General features: G+C 47.5%; 1 protein-coding gene across 1 annotated transcript; it reads left to right on the top strand.

The window, feature by feature from the left end:
* Positions 1 to 764: 764 nt before the first annotated feature.
* Positions 765 to 10,031, top strand: prdm10 (PR domain containing 10). Its single transcript, XM_068745327.1, has 22 exons — positions 765 to 836; positions 1,230 to 1,391; positions 1,605 to 1,664; positions 1,752 to 1,856; positions 1,986 to 2,160; positions 2,488 to 2,729; positions 3,015 to 3,215; positions 4,124 to 4,196; positions 4,476 to 4,593; positions 4,668 to 4,788; positions 5,008 to 5,277; positions 5,618 to 5,962; positions 6,083 to 6,238; positions 6,322 to 6,501; positions 6,582 to 6,692; positions 6,786 to 6,986; positions 7,079 to 7,213; positions 7,332 to 7,505; positions 7,755 to 7,889; positions 8,012 to 8,180; positions 8,384 to 8,481; positions 9,371 to 10,031. Exons 1-22 carry the CDS (start codon positions 765 to 767, stop codon positions 9,545 to 9,547), a joined length of 3,480 nt encoding a protein of 1,159 aa, XP_068601428.1. The 3' UTR covers positions 9,548 to 10,031.
* The last annotated feature ends 867 nt before the right edge of the window (positions 10,032 to 10,898 follow it).

Raw genomic sequence — 10,898 nt, 5'->3', positions numbered from 1 at the left:
CACAAGGTCGACCTCGCGTCGGGACTAAATGGCCGTAATGCTAATATTGCGCTGCACTAAATGCCCGAGTTTCTATCGCGCCGCTTTTTGTGGTATGGTCCAGTTGGGACTGTGAACCTGCGAGGTTAAAATAGGGGTAAATGAATTTATGACTGATTATATCCGCTACATTTCTGAATGAACCCGGTGTTGTGAGACGTTACGGCAGCTTTTGTGCCGAGGTGTCTGTATTTAAACACGGTTTCCCGGGCGGCCTCGTGAGCAAACGGTGCCTGCGTTTCCCCTCGTACCCCCCCCCCCCCCGCTTAGAGGTTTGCGTGGCTGCACTGGAAAGCGAAGGGGCAACCGCGCCGGTTCATTTGGGCTTCTCTGCCCCGGCAGAGCGTCTGGAGGCCCGGGGGCGTCTCTGCTGCGAGCGGCGCACATGGTGCGGGTCTGCTGCAGCGTCAGTGTGTTAGCCAATCAGCTCTTCAGCTTCCACTGATCGCCTGGTACCAAATATGACTTTGGTGAAGCCGCATTTTTCACCATAAGACACCAGAAAACGCATTTAAAAGCATATATAATGCTACAAATCAATATATTGACTTTGTAGTTTTAAATTAAAATGAATATACCAATATGGCCGTTTGTATTTTTACTTATGGTGTTAGATACCTTTGTGTTTTATTTTCTTTACATTACTCAGGCCCTCATGTTTGTGCATCGCAGGCTTCCCTGGCTGTGAACAGATAGTGATTGGTGAACGGCCTGCTGGAGCTGCCATGGAGACCAAGCAGGAATCCTCTGCTGTGTGGAGTCCGACGGCGACCAGCGATGCAGGCAACGACACACAGGTCTGCACACCTGTCTGCACACCTGTCTGAAGCGTTCCTGCATTTGAATAGGATGCAAGTACATCAAATACAATCTAAATGGCTCCCAGTTTGTCTCGAACACGCTCACCAAACAAACAAACAAAATCTGATTAATCTGTCACATTCAGACACTCAACGCTTTCAGCTCATGTAACATAACAGGGCTTTTTTTGAGAGAGAGAGAGTAATGGTTCCTTCCCCTAAAGGTTTCAAAGAAGGACAAAATGTAATTTGTTCAATATTTTGATATACTCAACCTACATTGTTTCCTTTTTTTATGGCAGTTATTGAAAACAAGGGGGGGGGGGGGGTCATAAATGGCGTGTACGGTGCTAAAGCTGCAGGCGTTTTGCTTTGTCTGCTCCTTTGCAGGTCCATTTTGAGGGGGGAGCGGTGGCTCAGATTGTGTACAGTGGAGATCAGGCGCAGCGGGGCCAGCAGCAGGTGGTTTACACGGCAGATGGGAACTCCTATACCTCTGTTGAGTCTGCTGAACACACACTGGTCTACATACACCCCGCAGACAGCTCTCAGGTAAGAGGAGGCTGTATGCAGAGCAGATGGTTTTAGCTTTTAGACCACACCCTCAAGACGGCATCTTGCATTGACGCGTGACCCGCTGAGGCTAATGGGAGAATCGTTCTTAATTATGTGGAACATTAATGCCCAACAGAAGCCCACAAATGTAATGCTTTGTAACATACCGGACATCCAGTTGTGTGATTATTGTGTTTAACATTCTCTCAGGCTGTATTCACTGATCAGCCGCAGGTGGCTTACATCCAGCAGGATGGCACGACCCAGCAGGTACGCTCACGCTGACGCTGACTGTTGGATAACTATCTGCCATCTGCTTTTTTGTTCACCCGATAAACAATTGAATCTCATTGGCAGGTCACAGTTTTGCTGCCCAGTGGACAGAACATGAATGCAGCCAATCTGCACGTGCTCAGTAACGTCGCAGAGACCCCTCAAGCTATCCTGGAGCCGGCGTCCCAGGTGAGGAGACATTAGCGGGGCAACATCAGTAAACACAGTGATGCATTTATACTATAAAGTGCAGCGCAGATGGAGTGCGACGTCCTATAATGAAATCAGCCGAGGGGGCTTTGACTTTGTGAAACACAGGAGCAGCTCTCCGTGTCCAATTCCCTTGCATCTATGGCTGACATGGCAGACCCGCCCACCAGTCTCCTCAGAGCCATAGACTCCACAGACATCTCTGATGAAGATGAGGAAGAAGACTCTGACCTGGATGACTGGGACCCTCAGGAGCCTCAGTCATTCAACCCTCACAGCCTCTGTGAGTGACTGTCAATGTGGAGCCAACTGATGTTAAACGGATGTTTTCACAAGGAAGTGATGGTCCTCAGACACGACACGCATAAACTAAACCTATTTATCTTAATAATTCATATACAGCACTAAGATGAGTTCACAGATCAACACCGTTCAGATTTATTGCCAGTTATTTCTTTATTTTATTTATTTCTTGCTAGCTAAGGGGAGTGATTGTAGCACATTATGATGCCATGCTGGATCTTAAACACAAAAAAGGTGGGCACATAAATGTTCGTTTTTACTCGCGTTGCATTGATTCTGTTTCCTGCTCCTTTTTGTTGCCTCTCAGGGTGTGAGGAGTGTAACGGCACCAACCCGTCTGTGTGTCTGAAGCACGGCCCTCTGCACCCAATCCCCAACAGGCCCGTGATGTCCAAGGCCCGGGCCAGCCTTCCTTTGGTCCTTTACTTCGACCGCTTTCTGGGCGGGGTGTTCTCCAAGAGACGCATCCCAAACCGCACGCAGTTCGGTCCTGTGGAGGGGCCGCTGGTTCCTCAGAATGAACTCCACGAACACTACATTCACCTGAAAGTAAGCGGCTAGCTTCCGCATGGTTCCTATTCAGCTGTGTGTAGCTGTGCAGCCCTGATCTTGTAAATATATGATATTAAAGTCTCCCGTTTTGCCTGAACGCAGCTCAATCAGCTATTTAATTGTTCAACTTCCTACTTGTGAGACAAATAGCCAGAAAGCAAAGATTTGTAATTATGTTGTCCCACAAGGAAACACATTTTTATGATTGAGGATATTTCATAGGAAGTTGTTGGGCGGTTAAGAACGACCTAATCGAATATGTTTCCCCGCATGTTGTCTCAGCTGTGCATGTTGGATGACGACAAAGACGGGGCGAAGTCTACCGACATGTGGTTGGATCTCTCTGACGAAGACAGCTGCAACTGGTTGATGTTTGTGAGGCCGGCCCAGAACCACCTGGAGCAGAACCTGGTGGCCTATCAGTATGGTTCAGACATTTATTACACCACCATCAAGAACGTCCAGCCCAAACAGGAGCTTAAGGTGGGTCCCGCGTGGGTGTCCCGCTTCATGCGTGGACAAAAGCGATGAAGCGCTTTCTGCTACCTGCTTTGTTCACGAGTCAAACATTAAGCTATGATTCTAAAAGGCAGCTGGAACCACAGTGAGTTAGTCCTGTTGCGTAGCGGCTTTCCTGATCCTGTAGAGCAGGGGTGTCAATCTCATTTTCTCCGAGGGCCACATCAGCATTATGGTTGCCCTCAAAGGGCCAGTTGTAAATGTAACTAAATGTAATGTAAATAAAATGTAACCACTCCTTAACATGCTGCTAAATAACTGTATTTACTACTACATACTTAATTAAATTATAAATATTACGTATGCAATTGCATAGTTCTAAAAATATATCGATACCTTACTGCTGTAAAAATATCCGCCGAGGTTATGTAATCGCCGGCGTCTGTCTGTAATTTGTTCTTCAATATCTCCATTGATTATTGACCGATGTTTAGGGAATTTAACACAGTCATGTAGGGTGGGGGTCTCTATCTCACCACTGAATATCATCTGGGTCGGATCCAGAATGGAGTCAGCAACAAATATTTAATTTTAACATTAAACCCCATTTACAGATTAAAAATCAGTTACAAATACACTTCAACTCTGATTCACTTTTACTTTTCAGCATTTTACAAAAACAAATGTCTGCACAAAGCTCTCGCGGGCCACAAAAAATGACGTGGCGGGCCACATTGGCCCCCGGGCCTTGAGTTTGACACACATGCTGTAGAGCGATATTCACAGAGCAGACAAGGACACTGTCTGGAAATGTGGGAGGGAGACGGGGGCACCAGTAGAGCTCTCTCTCCTCACATCGGGTACCCTCTCTCCTTGAATGAGCTGAATTTCATCCAGTGTGTGTTTTTTTAAAAGGTATTTCCTTTTCTCAGGTTTGGTACGCGGAGTCGTATGCAGAGTTCGTAAATCAGAAGATCCACGATGTTACAGAAGAAGAGAGAAAAGGTAGTCTCTGCAGATCAGCCCGACCGTGTTTAGAAGTTAACGTCACGCCTCGGCCCTGCTGGGATGCCGGCCGTCCCGTTTCCAAGTATTAAACGCTATTTACAGGATAGCCTTAGCGCTGGGATCGGATCAATGATTCTGATCGCAAGAATAAGAGATTTAGACATTTGAATGGGGGGTGGGACCCCGAAATATTTTACTTACAATCTGTAAAAGCCAGTGTGTGTTTATGTGTGTGTGTGTCTGTTTGACTCCCCCCCCCCCCCCTCGTCCCTTCAGTCCTCCAGGAGCAAGAGAGGAACTGGCCTTGCTACGAGTGTAACCGGCGCTTCGTGAGCTCCGAGCAGCTGCAGCAACACCTCAACATGCACGACGACAAGCTAAACTCCGTTAGCAGGTAAATGCAGGGCTTGACTTTCACTTCCTGTCCAGCTCTGAGCTCGAGTGACCTGTTCGCTGTTTCTGTCTCAGATCCAGAGCCCGGGGTCGAGGGAGGGGCAGGAGGAGGTTCGGCACCGGGAGGAGACCCGGGCGCCCTCCCAAGTTTATACGCTTGGATCCAACAGCAGATGCCTGTGAGGACAAGGCAACTGTACGGAACATATTGCTCAAGGTTGTACTGATTAATTGATTCGCTCATTGTGATTGATAAAACTTACAAACCGGATGATTTGTTTAAATTCACCATAAATCTGTAAATAGAACAATATTGAGACGTTTAATTGCAAAGATAATAACACAGAAGCAGGTAATAACTAGAAAGCTACCGATAATAGCTTTTATATTAATCACTTCCTGTTTTATGAACCAGGATATGCTGGAGCCGACGGAGAAGCCGCTGGAGGAGCAAGCAGATGGAGCGCAGAACGGGCTGAAGGTGGCCGAGATGGAGCCGGAGGTTGAGGCAGCGACCGAAGTGGAGGAGCGGCTTACACCTCCTGCAGGGGAGCCAGTCGAGGAGTCCATCGCCTCGCCCCCTAGTATGGACCTGCCAGCCCCGCTCAAGGAGGACCCAACACAGAGCAGCCAATCAGATGCTCACCTCTCATCTCAGGATATGCGCCGTGCCAAGAGGATCCGGGTAAGAACCCGAAGCTGCCGGACTGCGACAGCGCTGACGGGAGTTTATTTGGTGTTATAGAGGCCTTGATGTTCTTGACAACAGTCTGTTTCTCTTCCTGAATGCGTGCTTCCCTCGAAGATGGATGTGCAGGTAGGTGGGGGAGCAGGATAGATCCCTGTTCTTCTTTTCCACAGTGTTGATGCTCCCGTGGCATGTCGGGATTCATTTCCCGCACACTCCTTAGCATCCTCGGCCTCTTCCCACTTCTCATTAGGTCCATGTTGAAAACGTTGCTGTGATTTTCTAGTCATGGCTCCTCTGTTTGTCTGTTTGTTTGTTTGTTTCTGTTGCATCTCAGAATGCAGCGCTGCAGCACCTTTTCATCAGGAAGAGTTTCCGCCCATTCAAATGCACACACTGCGGCAAGGCCTTCCGCGACAAGGAGAAACTGGATCAGCACCTGCGGGTCCACGGCAGAGACTCGTATCCCTTCGCCTGCCACATCTGCAGCAAGAGCTTCCTGAACGACTCCGCCCTGGAGGACCATATACTGGTGCACACAGAGAGCCGCTCCTACGCCTGTCTGTTGTGCACAGAATCCTTTGAACGGCTGGACCTGCTGAAGGAGCATGTCGGGGTGCACGCCGTGGACGGCTGCTTCACCTGCCCTTCCTGCAAGAAGACATTCACCGACTTCATCCAGGTTAGAGATTCAGCTGTTCCAAGATGACGCAGTGATTTTTTTCACAACAGCGAAACAGGGTTGGTTTTAAATGTTTCAAAACATCATAACTCGATTCAGACGCGTTATGTGTTTCGTTAGGTGAAGAAACATATTCGCTGCTTCCATTCAGAGAAGATCTTTCAATGTCCAGACTGTGAAAAGGCCTTTTGCAGGCCGGACAAGCTGCGCTTACACATGCTACGCCACTCCGACCGCAAGGACTTCCTGTGTTCAACATGTGGCAAACAGTTCAAGGTACGAACGCGGGGAGCGTCGACGGACGAGAGTCGCCGATGGTCGAGTTGTCGTGTGACTCGTTTCTTTCTGTGGCATTTAAGAGGAAAGATAAGCTTCGGGAGCACATGCAGCGCATGCACAATCCCGACAGGGAGTCTAAACGGGCCGACCGCATCCACCGCAACAAAACACTCAAGCTGAAGGTGCCCGCCACCGATTTCGAGAGCTTCGTGTTCAAGTGCAGAGTGTGCATGATGGGGTTCAGACGGCGAGGAATGCTGGTGAGCAACAAAAAGTCACAGGAAGGTCGTGCGTTTTAGATTTCTGGATGTTTAATTGTATTCAAATGTTGTGGTTGCAGGTCAATCACTTGTCCAAGCGCCACCCAGAGATGCGTATTGATGACGTGCCTGAGCTAACGCTGCCAATTATCAAGCCCAACAGGGACTACTTCTGCCAGTATTGTGACAAGGTTCAAACAGGCATTCCTTTTTCATTGTTATGTAAATAATTCCTGTGTGAAACCTGCGGTCTGAATCCATGGGATGCGCTGATCTCTCTGCAGGTGTATAAGAGTGCCAGCAAGAGGAAAGCCCACATCCTGAAGAACCACCCCGGGGCAGAACTCCCTCCCAGCATCCGTAAATTGCGTCCAGCCGCTCCGGGTGAGCCAGACCCCATGTTGAGCACCCACACCCAGCTGACTGGCACCATCGCCACGGCGCCAGTCTGCTGTCCGCATTGTGCCAAACAATACAGCAGCAAGGTCAGTGCGGAGTTTAGGCTAGTCGGTAGGCTAGCGCCGAGTCCGTTCCGAGTCTCCGACCAAAGCTGATGCCATTCCTGTTTGCATCGCAGACGAAGATGGTTCAGCACATCCGGAAGAAGCATCCAGAGTTCGCTCAACTCGCCAACACCATTCAGGCTGCAGCAGTCATCAGCACTGCTCCTGCAGTCATCAGTGCAGACGGCACCACAGCTGAGGCTGTAGTGGTGAGAGAGAGTTAGACTTGTGGTATACGTTAGCATCGATGCTCCGTGGGTTGTCAGTCTGGAGGCTTTGCGTAAAAATCAGCATGAGCAGGTCGGCACTGTTTCTTTGTTTCAACAGACCACAGATCTGCTCACCCAGGCCATGACGGAGCTTTCTCAAACACTTCACACCACAGACTACCGCACAGCGCAGGGAGACTACCAGAGGATCCAGTACATCCCTGTGTCTCAGGCAGGCGGGGGCCTTCCCCAGCCACAACACATTCAGCTGCAGGTGGTGCAGGTGGCTCCGGTAAGATCCAAGGTCTCATATGGGCCTCAGCGGTTTCCTTTCTTTAAGCTTCATATTTCTATTTCTAGCAGGGAAAGGGTTTTAAATAATTACATGCTGCTTAAAAGGATATTCTGGAATATGGATGCTTTAGTGTTTTAGACAAGTGGTCTGTTTTCTTCTCGGCTGCTGCTGTCGTTTATGGTAACTTGTCAGTGAATGAAAGGAATTGAAGAAGTGGAAGCAAGTTTCTCCATCTATGTTTCCTAGGCCTCTCCACATTCCCAGCATCCGACAGTGGATATGAGCCAGCTGCATGACCCTCACGGATACAGCCAGCACTCCATCCAGGTGCAACACATCCAGGTCACTGAGCCTTCAGGCACCGGAGAGGGCTCCACCCAGGTAAAACCTCATTGCACTGACTCTGGGATCAATGATGGTCAAATCCAAATGACTTAATAACACACACTAGAGGCTCCGAAACATCAACTTTGGTAACAGATTGCTTGATAATCTCGTCTCAGGTTGCAGGTCAGCCTCCGAGTCCCACCTCCCAGCAGCCGAGTCAGGAACTAAGCCCCACCCAGCTGACTCCTGTGGCCCCGAGCAACCAGCAGCAGCAGCAGCAGCAGCAGCAGCAGGGGTCTGGGCAGCACACATACATACCTGGAAACTGGAACTATAGAGGCTACTGTGAGTCTCACACACACACACACACACACTTCACATGCTGCGATGCCTCCGTGTCGTAATTAGCTGCAGAGAAGTGAGAGCGCTCATCAGAAATGAGTTGCGTTACACTTACACATTCTGTGATACGAATCAGCAGTTTCTTCATTCATGTCCGGAGGTATTTTCACATGAATGAGTCACCGAGAAATGATTTGCTGTTGCAGCATCTGAAATCCAGATGATGGCTCTACCTCACGCACAATATGTGATAGCTGAAGCCAGCACTCCTGCAACCGGAGGCAACAGCAGCCAGGTGAAAACGGTGAGTGAATTCTCCTCGGTAGATGATGACAAAGAAGTGCAAGCGGAACCTCGGTGTCCAACGTAATAGTGTTTGAAAACCAAAAATATATTTCGTATAAGAAATGATGTAAACTAGATTAATCTGTTCCTTTGCAGCAGATACTGCCCCTTTACATGCCTACAGTTATATTAATATGTAACTATGTGTATCTAAACAACAGATAACACACAAAAGTGTAAATAGTATAAAAAACAAAAGCATAATGAAAGTTAATTTAACCCAATTCTGTATTATTGACATCCCGTTTAGGCTGCGGTGTGATGGTATATGTGGAGGGAGGGAAAGTCCCTTTGAAAGGGACTCCTCCTCCATAAAATGACTGGGTAACTTTCCTTCTGATATTTTTCCCCTTTTCTTTCTAAAGAAAAGTTTAAATCGTTGATTTCTCCATATCATACTGCAGTAAAATCCGAGACACGGACACCATTTTCACGATTATTTCCTCTTTTCTTTTCCAGTAGTCTTACTGCTGCCTTTATTTGGATCCATGATTAAAGGCTAACGAGAACAAAGTGGAAAAAAACAAGCATATGAAGTGAAAAATCTTTCAGTCTTTCAGGTCGACTCAAACCGAACCCACTCGGTAGACTCCGCCTTCGTTCGCGTGTCTTCGGTTCGCCTCGGCTCCACCCGCGTGTTCGAACTCCGAAAATCTGTTCTACTTCCGAGGCATTTTAAACAGATTTGTTTTGTTCGAGAACCGAGGTTCCACTGTACATTCATTCAGCGTCGATGTGCTGTACATGCATCCAGAAAATTTGATTGAAAATCTAGAAACTGAATGGAGCGTTGTGATCTGATCGGAACCGCTTCGTGGCACTAATGCCGTCTCATCCACATCCTACAGACGCACTATGTTATCTCAGAGGGCCAAAGTGAGCTGGAGACCAAACAGAACACGGCTCAGGCTCACCCGGAGCATCTGGAGCGCCAGCCGACCAATCAGCAAGCTGCAACACAGTTCATCATCACCACGACAACCGATGGCAGTGGCACAAGTGAAGTTCACATCACAAAACCTTGAACTGCACAGCGAGGAACTCTCGCAAGCCTGATCCTGCATGTGGACCGCAGCAGCTTGAACGCATCCGTGGACGAACACACAGAGCAGAGCCGTCCACAGAGCCAATGGATGGCCAGCACAGTTTTATGTGTCTGTTATGTCGAACGAGGTAATAAAATCAAGTCAGACGAGTGACGAATGCAGTTTGGGTATGTAAACGACAAAAAATGAGCGTGCAGGAATTCGTTTCCTGAAACTTTACATCAAAGCTGATGAAAGCAGGAATTAAGTGATATCAGTTACAGAGTAAACAAAGGAAAGCATTTATTCTACAATCCTATTGGATGAGTTGGAGTCTAAAGTGGGGGAGAAACTTTGTTGCTCACTCCGTGTACAGTTTTGAGAAACAATTTTACACTCGAGAGACATTTCTTCAAGTATTTGTAAATAAAAGTTTGGGCAGATGTGAATAACTGAAGAATACGAGAGAGTTTTATTATAAATTCAATTTATTAAAACAGGTCGTTAATACTATTGCCTTATGCGAGCACTACATGCTAACACCTTGTTCCACCAAATTTCAAACGACATGCTTCTTTAGTTTTCTCCTTTTCTTTCTTTTTTTTTTTCATGTTTTTATTGAAAGATATCAGAAACGTAAACCTCATCGGCTTCCACCCTTCGAGACTCACAGAATACTGACTCATAAATCTTTTACTGGTGTTTTGGTTTTACAGGTATCAGTTTCAATCTCCCCCCCCCCCAGACACACACACCCAGCAGCGATGTCACAAGGCCGTGGTGAATTCCTGAATATCACTACAGCAAAGTGAGGAATTCAACCACTGGAGGTCAGAAAGAACACTGCAGAAGCATTTGCAGTTTGAGCCCCCCCCCCCCCGATTGGGTATAATCAGTTCTCGGGTTGCTTTTGAAACAAGCTAAACAATAAAAGCTTGAAACTCATGATTAGCTCTTCTCAAGCAGTTTGAACTCTTACCAGATCATCGTATATTATTTGGGAGCCTGATGATTTTTTTTTTTCCGTCTATCTTAACACTTTTAAAGTGTCACGGATTTGCAACTCAACAGCACGGAAGCTGCGCGGGGAGTTATCGCTGTATTCATCTATATCTTGGGGTGGACTAACAGGGTATGCACAGTATTGTAACATGTCTAAGATCGCTCACAGTAGAATGAGGAAAGACCACAGAAAGATTTATCCTCCTGAAGCGGACGTGCTTGGTGCAAGAAGTCACGTAGATGGTGTCACAGTATGTTCCACATGTAAATGCATAGCACTATGGCCTTTGTAAATGCTTTAAACATGCCCGTTATTTATACTGATTTATTTATGACAATACACTTGCAC

Source organism: Brachionichthys hirsutus, chromosome 11, assembly GCF_040956055.1.
Source record: "Brachionichthys hirsutus isolate HB-005 chromosome 11, CSIRO-AGI_Bhir_v1, whole genome shotgun sequence".
NCBI lineage: Eukaryota > Metazoa > Chordata > Actinopteri > Lophiiformes > Brachionichthyidae > Brachionichthys > Brachionichthys hirsutus.
Note: the sequence above shows the minus strand (reverse complement) of the source record. Positions and strands in the feature narration are given on the sequence as shown.

What these genes read in the sequence shown, in the direction of transcription:
- prdm10 (XM_068745327.1), top strand. Translation starts at nt 765, where the DNA reads ATGGAGACCAAGCAGGAATCCTCTGCTGTGTGGAGTCCGACGGCGACC. An exon ending in AGCCCAAACAGGAGCTTAAG is followed by an intron (nt 3,216 to 4,123) that starts GTGGGTCCCGCG and finishes TCCTTTTCTCAG; the next exon opens with GTTTGGTACGCGGAGTCGTA. An exon ending in AGGTGGTGCAGGTGGCTCCG is followed by an intron (nt 7,506 to 7,754) that starts GTAAGATCCAAG and finishes TATGTTTCCTAG; the next exon opens with GCCTCTCCACATTCCCAGCA.